Source organism: Mesocricetus auratus, unplaced genomic scaffold (assembly GCF_017639785.1).
Source record: "Mesocricetus auratus isolate SY011 unplaced genomic scaffold, BCM_Maur_2.0 Super-Scaffold_100009, whole genome shotgun sequence".
Classification (NCBI taxonomy): Eukaryota; Metazoa; Chordata; class Mammalia; order Rodentia; family Cricetidae; genus Mesocricetus; species Mesocricetus auratus.
The window spans coordinates 12109207-12136794 of record NW_024429193.1 but is presented as its reverse complement, the minus strand read 5'-3'; the positions used below and the strand labels follow the sequence as shown (position 1 = coordinate 12136794).

Below are 27588 nucleotides of genomic sequence, written 5' to 3'. Positions count from 1 at the left end.
CCACTAGTTCCATCAACGCTCTGGAACCTGTCAGTATGTTACAATGTCTGGCAAAAGCTTTTGCAGATGAAATTAAGGCAACCCTAAAACAGATGGATTACTCAGGTGCCCTGAGCTAATCATATTTGCTTTTAACTGGAGAATGTTCTTCAGTTGGAAGCCAAAGAGCAATTACACGGCAAGAAGTCATTGCCTTCCCAGCCTGACAGCAATCAAGACTGCAATAAAGTGGGAGGAACTGGGAGGACGAGAGAGATTGTAGCATCAGAACAATAAAGTATGGAGATTTGAAACCCCACATTATGGTGGACACAGGACTGTCTTCATCAAACATTTTAAAGTTCTTCGTGTTGGTGAGAAACTTCTAGTGCATTTACTACTCAACAGCCAGTCTACATCACTGTGGAGGGTTCTCTAAACATCCTAAACAGAGGGAAAAGGCAATTTCTCTCCCAAACCCCGTGCACTACCTGGAATAAGGCAGCAGAAGAAAGCTCCTGGCAATGTGCCTATGGGCGAGCTTAGACTCCGGCATTTGACTGGCAGTGCAAGTTTGTGTGACTGTGCACATGTGTGCATGTGCATGTGCTGGCCACGAAATAACCTTCAGTCTCATTCTTAGGAAGGTCTCTCAGTGGCCTGGAACTGTCCAAGCAGGCTAGGCTGACTGGCCAGTCAGCAAATCCCAGGGACCCAACTGTCTCTCCAGGGCTAGGATTACAAGCATAGGCCGCCATACCTTGCTTTTTGTTTTGTTTTGTTTTTCTGTATCCATTCTGAAAGTTTAAATCATGTCCTCAGCATTGACAGAGTGAATTGAATTATCTGCTCAGCTCCTAAAAGACATTTTATTAGTTCTCAGTATAGCATATATATTTTCAACTACCTTAGGGTACTAGGTATTCCACTATTTTCAGTTTATTTTAAATAAACAGTGTTTTCAAAAGATTTTTCTCATTTTGTTTTGTTTGTGCCAGAGACTGAGGACTGAATCTCTGCCCATCCACTTGCTAGGTAAGTACTCTAATCACGAAGTTAAGCCTTCAGATTTTCTTTTCACACATGTTTTAGTAACTTGGAAATACTCTGGAAATGTGAAAACATATCAAGGTACCACAAAACCAGGGATAAAATGCACTAAGATTTCCTGATTTTATTCTCATTTTATTTTAAAATTCCAACAAGAAATGGCCACATCCAACACTAGTCTCTCTATGAGAAGGCTGCAATGACTTCACTAACCTTCATTTCTATATTATTTCACAAGTTATTTTCTTATTGAGACTGATAAATGGCTAACAAACTTGACACAATTTAATATCAGGTGATACTTGAAGGAATTTTAGGATTGTGGAAACATCAAAAGTAGTTGTGAGCTCATACTGTACTCTAAACAGCTCCACGTGCCACATTTTACCAAGTAAATGCTTCTGAGGCCTTGAGGTTCACAGTGAGAACTAGGTTACAGCTTACACTGACCCCATCTGAAGTATCTCAACCCCCAAATAGAAAATCTGGTGCCATGGGAGGAATAATTAGATGTCACTCAGCTCACAGCAGTATAAGAAATGGAGTCAACCAGAAGGTGGCAGAATGGGGCTATGTGGAATTGAAATTCAAATCTGCAAAATTCTTTTGTCGTTTCTACAGGTTTGGACAACAGATGCAAAACAGTTTTAGACCCTCATCCAGATGACGTGCTAGGAATACACAAGAATATTATTTCATGTACACAAATTAAGTTATAAACTCCCACACAGACCATCCTATCATGAGACTAGTCTCCATTTTCCTGCTTCCAGAAACATATTTATACAATGGTAAGAAAAACAAGTCCCTTCCACACCATCCCTATCATCCCAATATTGCATTTAAATTCACTGAATTCCTTGGAGAATTACTACAAGTGTTAAGGCATTTAACATATTTTATTTGGAAAGGTTGATAGCAGTTATGAGCACAGCAAAGTGAAATCCTTTATAAAATGCATAATACTATTAAGAAAAGTTGCTTTTATATTGGGTGTTTAATAAGGTTAGCTATATTTTTCTTAAATACCACTTAACTGTTTACAACAAATGTGCTTGTCTTTGCATTGCCGATCACTATTACCTGGCCCAGAACATATAAACACTACAAGATTTTGCTCAATAGGGTACAACATCAAGGTGAAAACTCAGACTGAAAACCATTGAACAGATACCTAAGACACTAGCGTGTATTAAAGTAGTTCACACGCTTTTTTCATCTGAAAATAAAACACAGGTGATAACAGCTCTCAGGTAGGGACAGAACCACCGGAGACAAACTGAGGGAATTTAAAACTAGATCTGCCAACAGCAGCCAATTTACATAAGGCCAGATTGAAGAGTCCAGGAGGAAACAGCTAGTGGAGTTGTGATAGTTTGTCTGTAATTGGACCCCTTAAGCTCATAGGGAGTGGCACTAGTAGGTGTGGCCTTGTTGGAGGAAGTGTGTCACTGTGGGGGTGGGCTTTGGGGGTCTCATATATGCTCAAGGCACGCCCAGTGTTTCAAACCACTTCCTGTTCCCAATGGGATGAAGATGTAGGACTCTCCAGCACTGTGTCCGCCTGTGTGCTGCAAAGTCCCACCATGACAACAATAGACTAAACCTCTGAACTGTAAGTGAGCCACCCACCACTAAATGTTTTCCTTTACAAGAGTAGCCATGGCAATGAGTGTCCTTTCACAGCAACAGAAACCCTAACTAAAACGGGTGGTTGTGAGGTCTGCAGCAGTATTTAGAGGAGCAGGTGCTTCGACAGGTCTTACGTGAGAGCTCCAAAGGGCAGTGGTGACCTCCAGAGCCACAGGAGCCTGGGCCTGTTTTAGGGGACTCTCTAAATCTATCACTCCTAAGCACACATGGAGGACAAAGCAGCCTCTACCCAGTGGTGGCGTCAAAGAGCTGTAGGGAGTGTCCCATCAGCAGTCATGGGAGTGTCACTGGCACACGTGTGTCACTGGAGTGCAGAAAGACAGGGAGGGCAGCAGAGGAGAGTGACACTGGCACACATGTGTCACTGGAGTGCAGAAAGACAGGGAGGGCAGCAGAGGAGAGTGACACTGGCACACTTGTGTCACTGGAGTGCAGAAAGACAGGGAGGGCAGCAGAGGAGAGTGACACTGGCACACGTGTGTCACTGGAGTGCAGAAAGACAGGGAGGGCAGCAGAGGAGAGACTGCCTCTAGGAAGAAGCCAGCAACACCGGTGCAGAGCAGACTGAACAAGAAACTTGAGGTCTCCTCCACCTCCAGCACTGTGTTCGAGAGGAGTTTCCAATAGCACGGGCTACTTTACCTGCACTCCCTCTCCATCACTCTGCCTATTCTTTCTGACGCAAAGGGAACAGCTACAGCATCCTGGAGGGAGCTGATGGAAGAGGCCATTTCAGCTCTAACGGAGAAGATGCCATGGAATGCTGGTGGAAAGTCAAAGTCACCAAGTCCTAATTTGAATGTACATGAATTAATTTACTTGTCAAACACTCAAAAGCACAATGAAATGTCAGATTATTAAAGATGAGTCACAGATCAATAAACCATAATACTCTTACAAAGAAAAGCTAATCATAAGAAGTTTGCAGGATATATCAAAGTCTTAAATAGGGCAAAATTCCAAACAGAATACATACTTAAATAGTGTATTTAAGAAAAATAATATGAACGTGTTAGAAAAACACCTTTGCATTTATTGATAACAGACACAGATGACTAACAATGACAAAGACACAAAAACCTCAGTGGCCAACGGGAGACCAACAGATATAAGGGATCAATAAAGACTGTACTTCAAAATTAAAAGCAGTTATTACAAGAAAGTCTGACATGCTCTGATGCTAAAGCTAAAATAGGAAAGCAACTCACCAAGGACTGGGAAATAGTGTTTTTTCTTCAGCTGCAAAAACACGTCTGGAGACTACAAGTGGAGATAGAAAAGGCAGACCTCACAACTCCATCACTAAAGTTAAGACTGAAATTTCTAAGAATTATCATTACTTTATGTGCTGCTAAGGGAAATTTTCTAGTGACAACTATGGTGTACTTTAATAATTCCAATGTTACAGTCATTTACTGAGAACTCCTTAGACCTTGATATACCTTTTTATATTGCTCTTGAAACATACACAATGAAACAAACAAAAATACTAAAGAGTTCCCCAATCCCCTTTCATTCGGAATCTAACTTCTGAGTCATTCTGGGACTCAGTCATTACTGAGTTTTACATCATATTATCTGTGACATAAAAATATTACAGACATTCAATGCTGATGTTCCTTGCAGAGCTTTATGACCTCTTCCTCTAATTATTGTTTCCTACCTGTGGATATTGAGTCAGGATCTGATCTACAATGACAAGTCTGTCACAGCTGCCTGGTTGATCATAACTATAAAAAGGTTTAGAAAGTAGTCTAGTACCAAACACCTATGTTACAAAAAATATCCACGTTAGAGTCACTGGAATATAGCACCCAATTTACTTGTCCACTGGGGGAAAATGTCTGTTTTCTGCCCTGCAATTCTGGGCTCTGCTGTTTTATAAAGCCGAGACCTCAGAAGAAAAGGTTTCTATCAAGGAGACATCATATCCTTGGCACACACACACCTGGGTTCTGGGTACCCCACTTCACTGAAACAGCAGGGAGAGAAGCTCCTATCTTTGGGTGACTCAGCAGAGAGGCACCGTCTCCTGCCATAAGATGCAGGAGACATAGAGTACACTGTAGACCCATGCTCTCTTGAGAGTGTCACTTAGTAATTTCCATACTGATGACAACACAGCAATCCACTATGATGACCCTTGATTCACAAGGTACAAATTATAAGGGTGTAAAAGTAACACACACTTGGTAGAAACTGGTATTTTAAATCTTGAATTTTCATCATTTCCCAGGCTGGCAAAACATATTAAGATACGTTTGAGATGCCGGGCATTGTAAGTGAGGTACAGCTCCCAACTGATGTGGTACTTTTACACACTATGTTGCTAAGTCATCATGGCACTTAACACATTCTTACTTAAAATATTTTCAGTTTAAGATGATTTACCAGGAAACACTAAAACTCTGGATGATTTAAGAGTAACTGTCAGAACTACTACCATGACAAAGCACCATTCTATCTTATACACTGCTGGTGGGAACATGGGATTAATGATAAGGTTATAAATATAACAGCAATTCCCAAACAAGATGATTATATTAGCTACCCATAAATAGTGCCTTTTCAGTTGTACGTGCACGTATTATATATTTGCTTGTTTATATAAAAACCAAGTTCCTCTTCTGTTTCCCTCAATAATTTTATATAAGTTATAATTATGGAAATTTTAGCTTGAGAATTCAGCACCAGAACTGCAAGAAATCAAGTCACCATGGGGAAATGGCAGGAGCAAGTACTAGTGCCTGAGAGAGGGACTGATGGTATTTGGGGTGTCTTTTGGTTCAAAGCTGTGTTTTCATTTACGTGAGTAACTATAGCATGTCTGAGTTGGGGCATATAGTGAACGCCCTTGCTTGGGACCAACAGTAGAAAGATGTAAACAGGTAAAGAATAGGCCATTCTGGAAGCCACAGAGGGGCTTACTTTACATCTTCCCTTCTCCTGTGATGACAGAGGAGGGACAGCTACAAGGTACGTTTCCTGGACTCTCTGTTGATGAAGCTTGAGATACACATTAAGCTGCCTGCTATGACACTTCTGTACTGTTTGTAGTGCTGCTGTTAGCAGGCAGCAGTGTGAGTTACTTTAGCTCCACCTTCTGAGTAACAGAAAAGGTCACATGAGTATTTGAAGACAAAGACAGCAGAGGCACAGACATCTGAGATCCTGGATGTTGTGATGCCTCAAGTCAGTCTTACGACTTTTGCTCTCAGATTACTGAAAACTATTTTTTCTGGTTTTGTTTTCTGTTTTTTAGTTTTTGACGAGATCTTATTATGTAACTGAAATTGGCCTTGAACTTGTGGTCCACCTGCCTCTCGTCTCCCTAGTGACAGGGTGACAATGTGTTTCAGTTCTTTCAGTTAGACTTTTGCATCCTGAAATGAAAAACACAAAATGTTGATCAGAAAGAGAAAAGGGGGTGTGTGACAAACCACAGGAAACAAGTGACAAGCGCAAATCCAAATACAGTAGCAAACACCGCAGTCTATGAAGAAACTATATCAGAAAACAAAAACTGTTAGAGTTGATGAGTAAAACCGCAATTATTCTGGCAAAGTCCTTACATATAAGCACTGAGAAGCTTAGGGACTATTAAGAAAATGATGCCATACATTTGCTACTAAGATTAATGGATGAACAAAACTAATGCTTAACAAACTAAAGAAGGAAGTATTATAAAGACACCAAGTTACTAAAAGAAAAATCCTAAAATCATTTACAATGAAATTTGACAGACTGGAAGGAAACACACAGATGCAATGAGATACTTTAAATATTTAGCTGTAACTAACAGACTAGAAGATAATTCATAAAAATAAATGATACTGACTCACACAGTGACCAACTTTGTCTGCAACTGTGGTGTCTGTGGACTGGAAGGACACTGTCAGCACAAATTCAGCAGACACACTCTTCACAGTCAACAGGAGCTTTCACCAATGGAGCTTTCGCCAACAGAGTATTCACTACAAATAACTATGCCCTAGATAGTCGCTCATATCTCAAGTCCAAAATATTTAAGACTGGAAGTCTTTCAAAATATATTCTTGTCTCAGTGAAATTAAACTAAAAAAACAAAACAAAAAACTCAAACACTTGAAAACAATACATTAGAGGACATCAGTCAAAGAAAATGTCATAAAAATCTAAATATATGGGAAACTCTAACAAACTAAACTCACTTCTACATAAGCTGAGCTTTTCCTAGGTGTGCAATATTGGCTTACCACTCAAAACTCATAGCTGTAGGTGTAATTTTTAATAGATTACTCATTGTTCTAATTTGTTTTCTGTTGCTGTGATAAACACTGTGACCAAAAGAGACTTGAAAAACAATGAGCTTACAGGGTTACAATTACAGGTCGCAGTCCATCGTTGAGGGGCATAACAAGAACTCAAGGCATGGCACTTGAGGCAAGAACCACAGAGGGAAGAACTGCTTGCGGGTACGCTCTCTGGCTGTGCGTAGCCGCTTTCTTACAGCGCAGATCCCCCTGCTTAGGGGTACTGCCACCTTCAGTGGGCTGGACCCTCACATATCAACCAATCATCTATCAAGACAATCTTTTATTAATAAGCCATGGGCCAATCGGATATGGGCAATCCCCCAATGACTCTGGGCTGTGTCAAACTGACAGCTGAAGCTAACCAGGACACCCATTTTGTATTATATATGTATGGATTCTTACACATGTTAGTAATGATATTGTACACTCACGTGTATCGAAGATTATATACATGCATGTACACGATATATACACAATATATAATTTGTGTGTCAAAGAGTAGACCTTCTTTAATCAGACAAAGGTGTCATTAGAGGAACACTCTTGAAAGGACACTGAGAACCAGAGCCTTCCTTTTGCTTCCTGGCTGCCACCCGGTGAAGATTCTGCCCTACCACATCTGACACCATGAGTCAAAACAAATCTCCTTCCTTGTAAGTTCTCAGGTATTCTGTTGCAGCAATAGTAACAGTAAAATAATCTAATGCCACACACACATGCACACACCTTATAATTAATAAAATTACAAAGATTCCTAGATAGGTCAGCATAAAAGATCTCAGAACTACAAGCTGAAGATGAAACATATTCTCCCCTATGAACATATGTGACTTCCCATCTGCTATCTGATTTTCTCTGTGACATATGAGGCAAGATTATTATTAGAAGAGGAAGACAGTGGAAAAGTCAGACAGGAGAAGGAAACAGAACTCATGAAGAATGGGAGATTTGTTCAGAGAAATGTAATAAAACTGTCATTATGCTGACAGCCCATTTGAAGGAGACAATGAATTTATAGCACCTTCCATATGGCCTTCTCCAAGTGTTCAACTCTTGACTGACAGCATAGAGAAGGATAGCTGAGTCTCTCAGAGTTGGGGTTTATCAAGCAGATATGATGAAGAAATTGCAGAGGGTTTGGGTACCATATCATCTCGCACAGTTAAGAAGGAAAACGGAGTGAGAAGCCTAGTGGATGAGTAGATACAAGCCTTTCGATGGCAATCATGGAGCAGTTCATGGATGTGACAGGTTCTTGATGAGATGAGGTATCCAAATTATGACAGAGAAGGCGGTAACAGATAACAAAGCCAGGTTTCTGAGACCCAGTGATGATGGATGGTGCTTGACACAGAATTTGAAGTCACTCAAAATGAATGCAGGCCTTCAGAACTGAAAGAGATTCTAAGTGAGACATCTATGCTTTTGGTGAATGAGAAGCAAGCATGACACAGATGAAAATAGTGGCAATACGAGGTAGCAGTAGTACAGATGAGCTGATGGGAAGTCCTGTGTATATGTCAATAAAGCATTGTTGGCCAATAGGGAAGCAAGATGGGTGGGACTAGGAGTCTAGGAGGATTCTGGGAAATGTAGTGAAGAAACTGGTCGCCATGTGACTCCTGGAAGAAACAGATATTAAAGGAGTGTGTCCTAGCAAAGATAAGTTCTTGTAAAACATATATGAGTAATTATGGGTTAATAATCAAGTCAGGGGCTGGAGAGATGGCTTAGCGGGTAAGAGCACTGACTGTACTTCCAGAGGTCCTGAGTTCAATTCCCAGCAACCACATGGTGTCTCTCACAACCCCCTTGAATGAGATCTGGTGTCCTCCCCTGGCATGCAGGAATGGCCAACAGCTTCATAATTAATATAGTATCTTGTGTGTTATTTGGGACTGACATGGCTCAGGGACCAGGCTGGCGGGAAGGCAACACACTACATATGGTGTCAGGAGTTAGATTATGAATATCCACATAAAATGACAAAAGCTTAAAAGGGATTTTAGAAACAAAAGAACAGAGAGAAGCATGGCTTCTTGGTAGCAGCATTTTCTCAGATGGGCTCTGTTTTGATAGAGATGAGCAGAGACTTGCCGGCCAGCACTGCTGATAAACTTATGCCCACCATTTTGGAAAAACCACAGTTAAAACATTGCCACAGCTTTGAATAGCAATGTTGTTTAGCAGATAACAGACACATGGCCAGAAAACCATAAAGATTTACAGTAAAGTCAGATTCAGATGAAGAAAAACCTCTAAGGGTTTACAATGTGTTTAAAAATACACGTAGGCTTGAGAGAGAAAAAGAAACAGGATAGTGGTAAAAGAAATAGAGAAGCCGGTTGTGGTGGCACATGTCGGTAGGATTTGCTCCAGACGAAGAGGTAGGCGGATTTCCAGAGAAACCCTGTCTTAGAGAATAAATAAATAAATAAATAAATGTAAAAGAAATAGAGTAATAATAATAGATAAATAAATAAGCCACATAAAGATGGAAAATACACAGAGAGTCTGGATGCTGTATGCTATTGTGTTTTTCAGTTGTTCAATTGCTAAGGAAGGAACAACAAATGCTGAAATATACTTGATTATAAATGCTGCTGAATTAATCCAACTTACATCTTTTGAAAATGCCTTGACTTCAAATTTTAAGTATAAGGATATGTTACTTTGGAAAAGATATTTTATTTCTGTTTTCACAGAAAATGGAAAGCTGTGGATTCCTTCCGGGCTTCTGTGGTTTATGAACCAAGACTCCCAGAAGCAGTGGCCCAGGTGTTCCAACATCTAAAACAGCTGAGATGATACGGCCTTAAGGACTACAAAAACAAAGACTTGGCCAGGTTTCTGTGATTTGTCATGATCCCCATGGTATGGTCAGTGTCCCTATCCAGCAGGAAACAGTTTGGAATAAACTATGCCCAACTTCCCAAATATTGTTCATAAATTTTTGTTTTTGTTTAAATGGGGTTGCTTATAAATGGTAATGATCACAGTCAATCTCTTTCTAAAGGGAAAAACAAGGGACTATGGTATAGAAATGAATACTTTGTCTTGGAATGGATTTTCATTTATTGATACAAATTTAAGGTCAATTTTGTGATATGTATATTTCTCCTCTTGTTTAGGTATTGTGTTTGTATAACTCATTTAAAAATGTAATGTGTTAAATACAGATTATAGATAGTTACCTATAATAGTCAGAACTTAATAGTTAAGTAAGTTAGGTTTTCTAGATATACAGAGATTTATTTAAGATTGATAGTCTTCAAACCTTTCAAAGACCGTCAGAAAATGGCATTTAAAATGGTTTAGGGTTTTTCTTAACAATGAGAAATGTCTTCTCCTGGCACATCAATTACGTCTGAGAGGAAGATGGGCATTAAAGAAATTCGTTATAGAGTTTGCTTTCAACATGGCAAGATTAGTCATTTGGGCAAGAAACTGCTCTTGCATAGACTGTTTGACTGTTGCTGTATAATCTGGACATGCAGGACCCACAGAAAAATGACTACTGAATTTGGACAGTCCTTCAGGGTTCCTGCTTCATAGAAGAGTCTGCCGGACTTTCTCCAGGACACAGAAAAATGACTGACAGACTGCCAATGCAGATGGACAGTTTGAAATTTCCTGCTTTCCTGAGAAGTGTTCCAGACACACTGTGGCCTATGGGCTGAAGATGGATGCCCCAACATTACAAAGGAACTTTGGATGAATGTCCAGGTAGCGAGATGTCTCTGTCAATTCTAGTGTTTATATATTATCCTTCTGTGGTCTTTGATGGAGTTGAACACAGATAGTTATAATCATAGTTTTCCTTAGTTATGATAAAAGATAAGTTACATATAAGACTTTAGACTCACAAAGATAGGATAGATGGTATTTTCTTTAAATCTTACTAAATGTTAATGGACAAAATATTGTAACTATTGTTCTTGCTTGATAACTGTTCTGTTATATATAATTTGACTATGTTAAAGTTAAAACCTTTCTTTTTATTTAGACAGAAAAGAGATGTGTATATGTCAATAAAGCACTATTGGCCAATAGGGAAACAAGATAGGTGGGACTTGGAGTCTAGGAGGATTCTGGGAAATGTAGTGAAGAAGCTGGCCGTCATGTGACTCCAGGGAGGAACAGACACGGCAGGAGTACGCCCTAGCAAAAATAAGTTCTTGTAAAATATATATGAGTAGTTATGGGTTAATAATCAAGTCAGACCTAGCTGATAAGAGACCAAGCAAACGGCCAACAGCTTCATAATTAATATAGTGTCCTGTGTGTTATTTGGGACTGACGTGGCTCAGGGACCAGGCTGGCGGGAAGGCAACATGTTACAATGAGCAACAAATGCCTCAAAAGAAGGAGTTATCAAAAGGAAAACATTTTCCTAATCCAGTATCGATTACCTCCCTAAGACCAATTTTCTTCTCCCAATTAAAGTTTTGTAATTTGGGGGCTGGAGAGACAGCTCAGTGGTTAAGAGCTTGCATGAGTTAGGTTCTCAGCATCCATTTCAGGTGGCTCAAGACTCCCTGTAACTCCAGCTCTAGAGGGATCTGTCACTTCTGGGCTTCACACACACACACACACACACACACACACACACACACGCACGCACGCACGCACGCACGCACGCACACATACCACACACACACACACACACACACGCACGCACGCACACACACGCACGCACGCACACATACCACACACACACACGCATGCACGCACGCACACACACGCACGCACGCACGCACGCACGCACACATACCACACACACACACACGCACGCACGCACGCACACACACACACACACACACACACTTTAAAAGAATTGATATTGCTTTGATACATTAAACTGTTCTTTACTAAAGAAAGGCAACTTTATCAGGTAAAGTCGCTACTATCCCCAAATGGCAAATGCAGTAAATACCCACCATGTGGGGGAGGAGGAGTCATGTGGGTCCTTTAAACATTTCCAAAATAGAATTAAATTTTAAAAAATTGTGTACATGGGTGTTTTGCATGCATGAATGTCTGAACACCATGTGCATGTCTGGTGCCTGTGGAGGCTAGATGAGGCTAACAGACCCTCTGGAAATGGAGTTACAGATGTTTGTGAGACAGCATTGAATTGAACCAATGTCCTCTGCAAGAGCACTAGTGATGTTAACCACTGAGCAATCTCTAAACCATCTAAACTCGCTAAACCATGATTTTAGTTTATACCGTTAACATGAGCCAACAACCTGGCATACCCTGGAGTCAAAACACTAAAAAGTTCTCTGCTTCCTGTACATATAAAACTGTCATAAGCCATATTTCTGGACCTGCAGCCATGCCATGCCGTTCCTGCCATGACGGACTCCATCCCTCTCGACCCCTAGGCACAGCTGCCAGATTCATCACCCACGCACTCCCAGAGGAGTTTAATGAAATATGAAATAGTCAATGTCTAGCTGCTACTAAATAATGACAATCCCCCCAAAGGGCACAAATGCTCAATATAACATGGGTCAGTTAATACCCATGACCTAGCTACTACTTAATAATGATGGTCTTCCTGAAAGGGCACAATGCCCAGTATAACGTGGGTCAGTTAATATCCAATGAAGACAGAGGGAAATGCAGAGTAGGCTTTGATGAGAGCACAACGATGGGTACAATCTCAAGAGTTTTATGTCATGAAACAAAACTTCAACTTTGCTCACTTACAGAAAGAAGCAAGAGACTTTCCCCCAGCCAGAGGATGTAGATGGAGGCCTGACGTCTCAGAAAGGGTTTGTGACAGTGTCTCAAGAGCCATGTGAAAGATTTACGTCGATGGCTCCTGTAGTATTTGTGTTAAAATGAAGACAGGCTGCAGACTACTGTGGCAGCATAAAAGCTTCTAGAATAGTTACTGGAGGTCAGAGTGGAAGCTCATCATAATCACTCTACCTACAGCCTAGGTAGCTGGATTCTGGTAAAGGGGCATGGGATTCAGTAAGTGATTCTAATAAAGTCCAAACCACCAAGGAACTTTTCAAAATCATAGGATGCAGAAAGCTGTCTATGTAGGCATCTCCAGTATGTAAAGAAGAGGATTCAACGTGGCATGCTCTTACAATGAACACATGACTTATAAACAAGGAGTGGCAGGTCCAGGGCTCCTATGACTCAGCTGCCTTCCCCTTGAGCCCCCTTGTTGCCGATGCTCTGTGTCCACTGAGGATTATGTTCCTGTAAGAATTCCATAGAAACATCAGGAAGACCAAGGAATTGCTGATGATTGCAATAAAAAGAAACTAGTGAAGGCTGTTAACAAGAAATCTGCCTGCAATGGTACTGTAATTGAGCATCTCCAGGGGGCCCAGCATAAGAAGGTTGGGCAGGCTAAGGATGCTGGGCTGGTACATGGGTTTTAAGCGCCTGCAGCACTCTGAAGCTTAAGTGAGGATTTTCTTGTAATGAGTAGATTTTCCCTTCTGTCGCTTGTCACAGGTTTAAAACCCTCACAGCTTGTGTAATGTAACCATTTGGGGTCTACTTTTAACATGGACTAGTCTAACTATCACATAATAAACTGAAAAGAGGTTTTTTGTTTTTTTGTTTTTTGTTTTGTTTTGGTTTTTGGTTTTTCGAGACAGGGTTTCTCTGTATTGTTTTGAGGTTGTCCTGGACTCACTCTGTAGACAAGGCTGACCTCGAACTCACAGAGATCTGCCTGCCTCTGCCTCCCAAGTGCTGGGATTAAAGGCGTGAGCCACTAACACCCGGCAAAAAGAGTTGTTTTTTTTTGTAATTTAGCACCTAGTGTAGGATACATGCTGTTAAAACTATAGTGAAGTCTTGATTTTGTGTGTTCTCTGTCTTGTAATTTTATCACTATATGTGATAAACATGTGTAAATATTAAAAAATAAATTGCTACTTTTTTTTGAGACAGGGTTTCTCTGTGGCTTTGGAGGCTGTTCTGGAACTAGCTCTTGTAGACCAGGTGGGTCTCGAACTCCACCTGCCTCTGCCTCCCAAGTGCTGGGATTAAAGGTGTATGCCACCACCACCCGGCTACATTTAATGTTAAATCAATCTACTAGGTCATTTTATTGTTTAGAAAATTTCCTAGCCAAAAAGTCCTGTTACGACTGAGGCTTCCATCCCCATGCCGGCAGCGGCGGCAGGAGCCAAGGTACCCTAGATTCCTGCTCCACCCACGGAACTAGGACTAGACTGGCTGCCTGTGCTTGGGGTCTACTGCTGCTTCTTCCATCCCAGCGGTGGGAGCCAAAGCTCCCTAGTCTCGTGCTCCACCCACGAGTCCAGGTAAACCAGGGCCCATTTCCAGACTGCCTGCCTGTGTTGCCACTGAGGCTTCCATCCCAACGGCTGTGGGAGCCAAGGTACCATAGTTTTCTGCTCCACCCACAGAACTAGGACTAGACCGGCTACCTGTGCTTGGGGTCTACTGCTGCTTCTTCCATCCCAGCAGCGGGAGCCAATGTTCCCTAGTCTTCTGCCCCACCCACGAGTCCGGGTAAACCAGGGCCCCCTGCCAGTGCTTTGGGACTGCCACAGCGGTTTCCATCCCAGAGGCAGGAGGCAAGACACCCCAGCATCTAGTCTCCTGCTCCACCCATGTGACTAAGACTATCAGGGCCTGACTCCAGGCCACACCCCTGTGCATGGGGTCCACCACTGGGGCTCCCATCCATCCCAGTGGGATCCAAACCACCCCAGCATCTTAGTCCATTTCTCCACCCACGAAACCAGGAAGTGGAATGCCACCAGAACACTGGACTTGCCTACACCCACCAGAAGGGAACCCTGGTGCCACACCCACCAGGAGAGGAAGAGGCACCCTCTGGAACCCACTGCAAGAACAGATGGGAAGGAAACAATATAAAAACACAAGGAGCAACAGAAAAACCAATAAGACACCACCAGAGTCCAGGGACCCTACACCAACAAGACTGGAACACCCCAACACAAATGAACCAGGAGAGAATGACATTAAAAACAACTTCATGAAAATGATAGAGGCCCTGAAAGAGGATGAGAAAATCCCTTAAAGAGATGGAAGAAAAACAATCCAAAAAATGCAAGCAATGGAGGGAAAGACAAATCAAAAGTTGCAAGAAACAAGTCAAACAGTGCAAGGGCTGAAATCTGAAACAGAAACAAAAAACACAGTCTGAAGGAATACTGAAAATAGAAAAGCTGGGCAAACGGTCAGGTACTACAGATGTAAGCATAACCAACAGAATACAAGAGAGGGAAGAGAGAATCTCAGGTGTTGAAGATACACTAGGAGAATTTTAAGTCCAACAAATCCCCAACACAAAATATCCAGGAAATATGGGACACCATGAAAAGACCAAACCTAAAAATAATAGGTTTAGAAGGTAAAGAAACCCAACTCAAAGGGCCAGAAAACATATTCAAGAAAAAGCATAAAAGAAAACTTTCCCAACCTACAGAAAGACATGCCAATGAAGGTGCAAGAAGCTTACAGAACACCAAATAGAGTGGACCCCCAAAAAATCCCCTCAACACATAATAACCAAGACCCCAAACATACAGAATAAAGAAAGAATATTAAGAGCAGCAATGAAAAAAGGCCAAGTAACATATAAAGGCAAACCTAGCAGAATTACACCTGACTTCTCCATGGAAACTCTGAAAGCCAGAAGGTCCTGGATAGATATTCTACCAACAGTAGACCACAGATGCCAGCCAAGACTGCTATACCCAGCAAAGCTTTCAATCAATATAGATGGAGAAAACAAGGTATTTCATGACAAAACCATATTTAAACAATACATATCCACTAACCCAGCCCTACAGAAAATTCTGGAAGTAAAACTCCAACCCAAGGAAGTTAACTACAACCAGAAAAACATAGGCAATAGATAACCCCACTTTACTTACAGGCAAAAGAAAAAGTGATGGAAATCCAGATACAATTCCAACAACAACAACCATTCCAAAACAAACAAGAATGAGCTATCAATGGTCATTAATTTCCCTCAATATTAATGGTCTTAACTTGCCCATAAAAAGACACAGATTAACAGAATGGATTCAAGGACAGAATCCATCCTTCTACTGTATACAAGAAACATACCTCAGCTTCAAAGGCAGACGTTATTTCAGAGTTGGGAAAAGATTTTCCAATCAAATGGACCCAAGAAACAAGCAGGAGTAGCAATCCTAATATCTAACAAATTAGACTTTAAACTAAAATCAATCAAAAGAGATGAAGGAGGTCACTTCATACTCATCACAGAAGAAACCAACCAAGATGAAGTCTCAATTCTGAACATCTATGCTCCAAATACAAAGCCTTCCACATTCGTAAAAGAATCAAAGTGCATATAAAACCTCACACACTTGTAGTGGGAGACTTCAACACCCTACTCTCACCACTAGACAGGACCACAAGACAGAAACTTAAAAAGGACACAAAGGACCTAATAGATGTTATGACCCAATTGGGTTTAACAGAGATCTATAGAACACTCCATCCAAACACAAAAGAATACACCTTCTTCTCAGCTCTACATGGAACCTTCTCAAAAAACTGACCACATACTTGGCAACAAAGCAAACCTCAACAGGTACAAAAAATTGTAATAACTCATGTATTTTATCAGACCATCATGTCTTAAAGTTAGAATTCAACAATAACACAAATCTCAGAAACCCTGAAAACTCATGGAAATTGAATAATACAAAATCGCACCACTCCTGGGTCAAAGAAGAAATATTCACTAACCCCACATCTGAAAGATATTTATCCAAAATTTACAAAGAACTCAAGAAGCAAGTCTCCAAAGATCCAATTAAAAAGTGGGGGACTGAATTAAATAGAGAATTCTCAATAGAGGAGTATAAAATGGCTGAGAGACACTTAAGAAAGTACCCAACATCATTAGCCATTAGGGAAATGCAAATCAAAACAACTGAGATATCATCTTACTCCTGTCAGAATGGCTAAAATCAAAAACACCAATGACAGTTTATGCTGGAGAGGATGTGGAGAAAGGGGAACACTTGTCCATTGCTGGTAGGAGTGCAAACTTGTACAGCCACTTTGGAAATCAGTATGGAGATTCCTCAGGAAAATGGGACTCAGTCTACCACAAGACCCAGCAATTCCACTCTTAGGCATATACCCAAAAGACGCCCATTCACACAACAAGGATGCCTGTTCCACTATGTTCATAGCAGCATTATATGTAATAGCTAGATCTTGGAAGCAACCTAGATGCCCCACAACTGAAGAGTGGATAGAGAAAATGTGGTACGTTTACACAATGGAGTACTACTCAATGGAAAAAAAACAATGGAATCTTGAAATTTGCAGGCAAATGGATGGCACTAGAAGAAACCATCCTGAGTGAAATAACCCAGTCACAAAAAGACAAACATGGTATGTACTCACTCATATATGGATTTTAAATATGGATCAGGGGAGTGTCAGCCTACAATCCCTGTGCCAGTGAGTTTGGGAAACAGGGAGGTTCTCAAGAGAGATGCATGATACCCCAGAGAAGTGGAATGAGCCAAGATCTCCTGAGCAGATTGGGAACATTGGGGAAGGGGAGAGAGAACCAGGAAAAAAAGAGGGGAGAAGAGGAGGGGAGAAGAAGGCATGGGGGAGCAGGAAGGTTGAGTAGAGGTAAGAATAGAGGAGAGCAGGATGAGAGATACCATAATAGATCAAGTCATTATAGGCTTGAGGAGAGAGATGACACTAGTGACATCTCCAGAGATCTACAAGGATAACACCAACTGGCAAACTAAGCAATAGTGAAGAGACTACATTAATAGCCACTCCTTGATGATAAGGTTGATGACTACCTTATATGCCACTAGAACGTTCATCCAGTGACTGATGGAAGCAGAGACAGATACCCACACCTAAATAGTGAACTGAACTCTTGGAACCCAGTGACAGAGATGGAGGAGTGATGAGCAAAGGGGTCAAACCATGATGGTGAAACCCACAAACACAGCTGACCGGATAAGGGAGAGCTCTTGAACCCCATATTGATGGCTTAGAGGCCAACAGGGACTGATCCAGACTCCATGAATGTAGTGTCATTGAGGAGGCCACAGAAATCTCTGGGGCCTTAGGTAACAGATCAGTGTTTACCATGGTGTATGAATGAACTTTGGGAACCCATTCCAAATAGAGGGATGCTCTCTCAGCCTGGACACATGGGGAAGGGCCTAGGTCCTGCCCTGGATGAAATGACAGACTCTGGAGATCCCCCCAAGGAGGGCCTCACCCTCCCTGGGGAATGATGTGGGGATTGGGTGGAGGGCTGGGGGTGTGGTGGAGGGATAAGGGAGGAGGGGTGGAAGAGGGAGCTGGGATTGACGTGTGAAGCATTCATGTTTCTAATTTAAATAAAAACATATATTGAGGGGGAAAAAAGAAGTCCTGTTACTGTTTTGCATACATACTCTGGCACTTTTAGCACTTTTGGTACTTCAGTGGCTTTTACTGATCCATCAGCTGCTAAAGAGGCTACGCTACAAACTGCATTTTGTGTAGCAGACCACACTCTTCTTTCTCCCTGTCACTGACTGAGTATTTAGAGCAGCAGCTTTCAACCTGTGGGTCCTGACCCCATTGGAGGTGGCATATCAGATATCCTGCGTATCGGATATTTACTTTATGATTCATCACAGAGCAAATACAGATATGAAGTAGCAACGAAATAAATGTTCTGGTTGGGTTACCACAACATGAGAAACTATTAAAGGATCACAGCACTAGGAGGGTTGAAAGCCACTGGTTTACAGCATCCCTTAACTGTAGTTTTCAGGTATCTGGATTAGGGCTTTGGGGTCTATATGGGGAGCAAAGGAAGTTTCCTGGAAAGGCCATGGCAGCCGCTTCTCTGGGGTCTTGCTTTAAATTCAAAGGCTGGAACCACACCCCACACATGAACAGTTGCTTATTTTCATTCCATCGCTGTCCCTTCCCATCTACTTCCAATGCAGCCACAACATTGGCGTTTCAGAAGAGCTTTGTGTTTCTACTTAATAAATATTCAAATATGGTGTAGATAACGCAGATGTTGCAGGGATGAGTGTCTGTGCTTTAATGCTCTCTGGCAGGGTTGCTTACGAGCAGATGGATCAGTCACCTATGTACTCTCGAAGCTGAAATGAACCAAGGTGAAAATGGTTAATCTTTCACTGTAACCTGGTCATTTGGAGGATAATAGTGTTTTCTTCTAAACCGCTGTAATACCATTCTAAATTACTCATCCTCCATCAACATGCCTGCCAGGGACTCATGTGTAACTGTGTTACAGCAGCCTTCCCAGGTATATTGCTAGGTGTGTGTGTGACCTCAGAATGTACAGGTAGCATGGTATGACCTGTAACAACCCGGCAACGAACAGTGCATCCGTTTACACTTTACACTTCTGTAACAGGCCTCAGGGAAGGTCAGTTTTGTTTTGTTTTAAGTAGAATCGTTCTGCCTGCCCAAACACAAATCAAAACAGAATGGAGTCTTCCTTCAGCTTTGTTTTTGCGCAGCAATCCAGTCAGGTAGTTTGTCTGGAAGGGAAAGCTGTGTAAGCATTTTTATTTAAAATAAAATAGATTTGTATTAAAAGCACACATACTGACTGATAGACAGTGTTTCTGTCCCACAGATCACATTGTCCAGCAAAGAAAATGAAGTAGCTGGAGTGCCGCAAACACAGTTGGAACACTTTAAAGCAGAACTCAACAGTCGACTGCAGATGACTCAGGAGTTCTGCACCTTTCCCTATAGAAATTCCCACGCTCCGTTTCTGCCCTTACCCAAGCCAGGCCCATGTGTCCGACACCTTACCATAGACAGCTGTGAGCAGCTGTCTTCTGGCTTGAGGACAAGAGTCAGGCCTCAGTTTTATTTGCATCTATACTTTTGCGCAGTGCCTGGTATGAAGCAAGCAGTAAATATTGACTAGGAGTGATCAAAGGACTGAATGAATGACAAATACATGAATGTTTTTGTGGAAGTCTAGGTTGCAGGATGATCTAATCTCGGAACTGCAGTTGAGGATGAAGCACAATCTCCCTTATGAACAAGACTGACTCCTGCTCTCCCTGGAAGCTGGACTGGTACTCAAGAGGCTTTTCAACCCAAGTATATTTTCTTATATTTATTACTAAGTACTGACAAAAGGAATGTCAGGGAACTTCATGAGTATATATAAATTACTAGACCAAAATTTGTTCACCAACTTTATAAATTGTTACTTGGAAGAAATGTTGACAGTTTTGGAAAACATAAAGCTAGAGTTTTGTTCCTCTAAATACACCCATGATTACCAAATTACCAAAATTATAGAAAGAAGGGGTAACATTTTTATTATATTTAAAGACAGCTTTGTCAAAAACATGAGCTGCCAATACACCAAACACCAAGTAGACAGGTGAAAGGCAAAATCTCAGTTCTTTAGTGGCAGAAGCTTCATTTCAAGTTCTCAGTAGCTATATCTCGGTAGATGCCTCTTCACTTAAGGCCGTGTAAGTGGGGAGCATGTCTATCACCATAGGAGCTGGGTTGGAAGTACAGGAAGATGTAAAATTCTAAACACATTAATAATAGCAATACAAGTTCAAGTGACTTTTTGTCTTGATACCTAACAGGAAGATAAACACATATTTAGAAATGAGTAACAAACAAACATACAGCAATGAAGGATCTGAGGGTATAAAGTTACATATGGTTAACTTAGCATTTTTTACCACATTGAAAATACTTGCAAGATACTTTAGACTTTCATTTCACAGATCATGACATGAATACACAGAATGGGACAGGAAAGACAATCACTCTTATTTCAGACAGTTAGAATATCCAAATAAGGCCATTATTCAATTACAAGGACTGACCACATCTGAGACTCTTGGCCTCTGGTTTCTAAAAGTCTATGGTTCTGTGTATTAACTGATGTTTAAGTAAGTACACTGAAAATTTGAAAGGCATTTATTTCAAGAATAATTTTTAAAACACACAGGAGAAGTATATAATGGCAAAAGTTGTTCTTTGAAACACCCCAATTCTCGGAGGAGCTCAAATTAATTTCTCTCTAGAAACTGTGGTGATCAGAATGGAGTGCTTTATATTTGTGAGTACAGGGGAAGATTTTAATGAGCCCAACACAAGCCCTGGATACTCAAAACTAACAACAGACAAACAAACAAGCAAAGCCAACAAAATAAAACACCAAAAACCCTTCTCATTTATCTTTATGCCCAACTTCATTCTTTGGAGGTATTTTTAGAACTGAGCTCTAGAATTACCTGTCTGTGGGAGGTTTATTCCTCATCAAACCAAAAATCTTACCTTCATATCTTTAATTAGCTCTTCAAATCAAACACTTCCCTATGGATAATTTTCTGAGTTCTAATTTTACTTTCAGAATGTTAGCATTTACATTTTACCTTTCAGCTGGCACTAAATAGTAAAATTTTAATATTTTTGTTCACAGGGTCTAAAACTAAACCCCAAACACTTGCTAAATATTCTGAAAGAAGATGGGGTAATTATTTAAGGATGCAGGATGCAGTCAGAACACGAAGGCTATTCATTGCTGTTGTTAATAACGTAACTTCAACCCAGCTTCCTCAGAGATCTGGCACTTGAGATGCGATGAATGCATAGACTGAGCTCCTAATGTATATTTATAAAAGCATATTCTGAGTATCAAGAGAAATTTAAATGATTACATTCAAATTTTGAGCCACAAAATTTCAAAAGTAATTCATTTGAAAAATACACAGAACAGGTAGGTGTGTAACAATAAGACATTAAAACATAACGCAACATCCTTGCTACAGAAGTACCTCAACACATACCAGCTAATGTTGCTTCAAATGAAGGCACAAAAGCTGACCCACAAATGTCTCATATGACTTACCCATGAGATAGCATTTGCTATCTTCCTCTGACACTTCACAACAGTTTTTCAAACTATTACAATGACCTTCAGTTTCTATATATAAACTTACACAAGATTCTGCATTGCTACCAATTCAAATCAACAGAAAGCAGTTTGGAAGCTTGGTAGTGGAAGCGTACAGATTGCAGGAGAGTGGACTATCACTGAAAGCAGAAGAACTGTACGAGCACTCGCTAAGAAAATCACTGGGCTGATTCAACTGTCGAGCACATTTTCATAGCACATTTACCGCACGCATTGTACAAGAGAAATGGGGAACAGCAATGTCAAGTGGGTATAAAACTCTGCCATCCTCCATCCTGTGTGACTCTGGACAATAGTCACTGCATTTGTACAATTAATAAAGAACATGCAAGTCCTACTTCTGCACCGGCTTTTCAAAGGCTCCCAACAGCCTTACGCTGTTCACATAACTTTCTGGGACAAACCTTGCTGATGAAACACAAACCATAAAATCTAACTTCGTTGTTTACATGACACAAAACGAACAGCTAGACCCTCTTCAGACAATTCAATTCTGCTTTATTCATGCAGACCAAAAGCCGCTTGCTTCAGGCTAATTGTAAGGTTAGCTTCATTCTTCTGTTATAAGCACAGACACAAAGGGAGATATTATTTACATAAACACGAACTAATTGTCAGGTTTACTTCAAGAGCCGGGGCGTCACTTACCTATAGCAATGTACCAAACAGCAAGTACCTTTTAATTATTCTGAATCGTAGAATCCAATAAGAACCCTATAACGGCGCACATGTTTTTCCTTCACAACCTGTTACACTACACGAGTGTATGTAATGTGCTTATCTATAAAGCCATACTGCTGAACAGAAATTCAGTTTCCACGACGCTTTTGTCTTGAGATGTGGTGTAAAGTCCTGAATGCCTGCACTTCTCAGCTCTCAGAAGAAACCAACCAACCGTATCTGGAAGCACTTTACTTCAACTCTGAAAGACCTGTAAGTTTTACAGGCACCCTGACTCTTTCCTGGATGTCTACAGTGAAAGCAAACCTGCCTCGCTTTTTTTTTTCTTCTCCTTTCTTTCTTTCTCGAATGCATAAAGTTGCTGCTTGTGTTTACGTTTGCCAGCTCTAATCTTGGGACGAGACAGAAAGATCCATCAAGGAAAGGAAACCGGAGGTGAACGTCACCTTTGGAGACCCACACTGGCGCTCGCTCACCTTATGATAAGGCGGGGATGGGTTCGGGAGATGGAGGAAAAAGAGCCAATCCAACCCCAAAAAAGCACTACCTGTAGCTGCCTAAAAGAGGGTCAGGGTGCTGGGGGCGCTGGGAGGAGGGAGAGGGGGCCAAGGGTGCGATCACAAAGGGGACTCCTTTTCCAGGACCATATTTGGGGAAGCGTTCCAGCCCGCCGCGGCGGTCCTCCTGGCTCGAGGAAGAAAGGGACTCGCGGGGACCGCTCTGCCCGCCCTGCCTCTCCCCAGCGAGCCCCGGCGCTGGGCCCTCACCCCCAGGCCTCGGTGGGGGAGGGGACGGGGAAGAAGGCGGCCGGTGCCTGGCGGCCTGGGGGGAGAGCTCCGGCCCGGGGCGCTGCAGCGCGGCCCGTGCATCCGGAGGGATCCCAGCCCGGGTCTGTCTTTCCACTCACCGCTCTCCACCTCGCTGCCTTTCTTGGCGATCGCAGTGTTCCCCATGACCCGGGAGGGAGTCGGCGAGCCGGGGTGACGGAGGGGAGGGGACCGGGGCCGCCCCGCCGCCCCGCAGTCTGCAGCGACTTCCCGCTTTCGCTCGGCTCCCACCGCTCCTGGAGCCCGGCGTCCGGGTGCGCGGAGCAGCCGGGTGTCGCGGGGAGGGAGATGCGGCGGGCGAGCGACGGGGACCGCGGCGGCGGCGGCGGCGGCGGCGCGCAGACACTCCCCCTTCCCGAGCCCGCCCTCCAGGCGCGCCCCCAGCACCGCGCGTCCCCGGGAGCCAGGCGCACGCCCGCGGCGCGACCCCGGGCCCGGAGCGGCTTCGCGGGCGGGCGGGCGCGCCGGAAGTGACGTCGGCGCAACCCCCCCTCGCCCCGGCGTTGGGAGCCCCTCTATGCCGGGCTGGAGCGGTGACCCCGCCGTCGTTCTCCGCCGCCGCCGCCGCGGTTGGTCACGTTGCACTCGGAGGCCAGCCCCGAGGTAGCGGTGGGGACACGGAAACCGTTAGCTTGGGAGAACCACGAATCCTTCCTCGGCGTGGCATCCGGTGCCCTAGAGCCGGGCGGGGGGCACGGTGCCGGGGCTCGGCCTGCTCCCGCTTCCGGGTGGCGCGGGTTCCGCACGCACGGGCTGCTCCCCCACGAGGGAGCTCCTTCTGGGGGCTGGGAGGAACCTGCACGCGCCCCTCTCCGCGTCCTGGGGACCCAGCATCAGCCGGGACTGCCGGCTCTCTGCCCCCAACTGTCACCTTCTTCCCGGCGCTCTTGTAGGTATTCTCCCAACACGCCGGGGCCATCGCCTACTTCTTGGCGGGTTATTCTCGACCTCGCACTCTCCGCGGTCCCACCGGTTTCCTAAGGGGATGTGTGACTAATTTTACGCTAGTCCTGTTGTGTGCATCATCGCAGTTACCCAACTTCATGTGCAGATTTCAGAATAAACACATCCCCAGTTGTTTGCGGCGCTTTTGTGCATCTCAGGGTGCTTGAATCTTCTGTTAGCCTGTTAGGTAATTACACGTTCCTCTAGTGGTCTTTGTTCTGTATTCTCTTGAGCTTTTCTATGTAAGCACACATTCCAAATTTAGAACAGAAAGATTAACTTCTGAAAGGGCAGAGACCATGTAAATTTGATTATTTTTTATCTTAGGAGCACCAGGCGCAGTTGGCGTTTCCTGGGTGGATGGTTGTTGACTTGAAAGTAAGCCGAGGAGGTTTTTCAGTATGTTTTTTAAAGTTATGTTACTGAAAAAAAATAATAAATAAATAAAGGCAGCGGTGACCGTAGAAGATTATAAACAACTTCATCCTATTTCTTACTGTCAATTATGTTAAATTACCAAACATGTACACCAGGCGTATTGCATTCTAAGAGTTATACAAATAGTAACTAGTCTGTCCTTATAAGACCCCTACCACCATTGTTTTACCTAAGATCCATCTGAGACATTGCAGAAGGCATACCATCTCAGAAATGCCAGATGGGTGCATTGATTGTTTCAATTTGAAATGAACCGTTCATCCCTTTCATTACAGCAGGCCCTACTGTTTGGAAAGATGCCCTCTACATACCCAGGACAGGAAGTAGCGTTAATCACCAGTACTACAATTGGGGCCACAAAGAACTGCATCAAACAAACTCTGGCGTAACTCTCAAACGTATCCCCACATATGTGTCTTTTAAGAACATCCCTGGAACTTATTGCACTGTCGTCCACATATACACTAGTCCAATTAGTCCTTCCCAGATTTTCTATTTGTCTAAAGTATGAAAACACTTCTTTAGACTTCACTTTCTGTGAAGAGCCCCATGTACTTGTCAGTCAGCTTTGGTATGTTCCTAGATTCAACCTAGGTCCAACCAAAGAAGACACACAGCTCCTAGGTGGCATGGGCAAGAGTGTCCTGTCCCTCTGATAAGCAGCTAGACTCCATGGTGTGACTTCTTGTAAGTTGGATATCTGATGTTGTGGTGAATTACATTCCCCTATATGCAATCCCACTGACTTGAAAAGGTAGGCAGATAATTAGTTTACGTGAGTGTATTTACCATTGTTGCCCAAGTTTCCATTAAATGCAAATAAAACAACAATAATAAGGAAGCAAGTGCACCAGACATGGTGGCCCACACCTTTGTTTAATCTCAGACAGATTTTGAAGTCAGCCTGGTCTACATAGTAGGTTTCAGGACAGCCAAGGTTACACAGACCCTGTCTCAGAGAGAAACGGACGAGGGGAAAACCATGCAGACACCTCACACCCTTTTCCAGTTACATTAAACTTTGTGGGTATGGCTTGTTTTATATACTTTAAAAATGCAGAAACAAACCACATGCACACCAAATTTTATGCACGTTGTTCTGAGAAGGACCTTCCTAGACCCCGAGAATACTCAACGCTGCCTCCATAATGTTGGCTTTTAAAATGTGTGCAAGGCTAGCTTAAGTGATAGCATTGTTCTCAATCATGACTCTCTGGTAAGAGAGAAGTAAATCATGCATTTGGAAAGTAGATCCTCGCATCTCTTAAGGTCAGGTCTTAAAATATGGCTCATCAGGTAAGGCTTTTATTTGGCAAACTTGAGGAGCAGATTTCTATTTCTAGAACCTGCTAGAAAGTCAGGTAGGGGCTCTGAAGAGGTGGCTCAGCAGTTAAAAGCACTAGCTGTTCTTCCAGAGGATCTGGGTTCAATTCCCAGCACCCACACAGCAGCTCATAACTAGCTCCAGTTTCAGGGAATCTCATACCTTCGCACAGATACACATTCAGACAAAACCTGAGCGCACATGAAGAAAAATAAATAATTAAAAATGTGTTTAAAAAAATGAAGTCGGGTGGAGATACTAGCTACCAGTGCTGGAGACAGAGATGGACTCTCGAGAGAAAGCTCAGTAGCCAGACTAGGGCAGCCAGAGGGTAGAAACTATGACCTCCAGGCTCAGCAAGGCACCCTGCCTTGTTACATAAGGTATAAACGATGGAGGAAGAACCTATGACATCAATGTTGAGCCTGCATGTGCACACGCCCTCCACGCACAGGTGTGTCCCCATACGTGAACATGCGTACACACATACCTAAGAGAAAGTTCTGCATACCACAATTGGCAATAAATAAATTTTAAAAAAAAGAATGGAGTTTTGGAGAAAAAAAAAAGCCATCTCCCTTTTCCCTGTTCCATTTTTATAGGAAAGTAAATTATTTGTTCATAATACAGAAAGTGATTGGCAATTTTGAATTGATTTTTTGTCATATTCCTTTACATTATCATTATGGTCTGTTTGCACTGCTTGCTGGGTGGTAACGAACGAGTTCCTGCTTGACTAGACTCCCTGCTGTGTCTGATGGTCTCCAGGAGGCTGGGAATGGACGGGTAGTTCACTTACTCTTCCCAGGACCCAGTAGTACTGTTTGAGTGCTTGGCCCATAGGAAGTGGCACCATTAAAATGTTAAATGCCTGGTAGCCAGTTGATTTTTAGTCTACAAAATCACAAGCATCACTCCCAAAACCATAATTCACAATTAAATGTTATCCCTATCTATTAATATTTTATGTAGAATATTTTATGTCTGCCTTCTAAGACAATGCCACCTGGGGACCAGCATTGTGCTAAGCACCTTTGTCTCAGTACTCAGGACACAAGGACAGGAGGATCTCTGTGACTTGGAAGTCAACCTGGTCTCCACAGCAACTTCTAGAATAGAAGGACTGTGTAGAGAGACCCTGTCTCAATGGCCAAGAAGGAGAAAGAGTGCAGGGTCTTAACCCAACCAAAGAAGGTTGGGTTGGGTCCCAGGAAGAGTAAGTACGCTGCTCGTCCATCCCCAGCCTCCTGGAGACAAACACAGCAGGGAGTCTAGTCAAGCAGGAACTCATTTATTACCACACAACAAGCATCTTTTAAAGGAAAATAACAGAACTGCAAAACAGACAGCCAAAGCCAATGGTTTTAAAGGTCAGCCTGTCATGCATCTAGGTGCCCTAGACTTTAC

General features: G+C 42.7%; 1 protein-coding gene and 1 long non-coding RNA gene across 3 annotated transcripts in view; one reads left to right on the top strand and one right to left on the bottom strand.

Annotated features, from left to right (window-relative positions):
* Prkacb (protein kinase cAMP-activated catalytic subunit beta) overlaps positions 1-24099 on the bottom strand; it is a 93946-nt gene extending 69847 nt beyond the window's left edge. Inside the window, exon 1 of one of the 2 annotated variants that reach the window (XM_040751623.1) lies at positions 23555-24099. In XM_040751623.1, coding sequence (XP_040607557.1) covers positions 23555-23600 — 46 coding nt within the window. In that variant the 5' untranslated portion in view covers positions 23601-24099. The remainder of the gene's footprint in view (positions 1-23554) is intronic. The other variant, XM_040751618.1, reaches the window with a different exon arrangement.
* On the top strand, positions 23963-24551 carry LOC121142291. Its single transcript, XR_005879271.1, has 2 exons — positions 23963-24077; positions 24368-24551. It is a non-coding gene; the product is annotated as an uncharacterized LOC121142291 (long non-coding RNA).
* The last annotated feature ends 3037 nt before the right edge of the window (positions 24552-27588 follow it).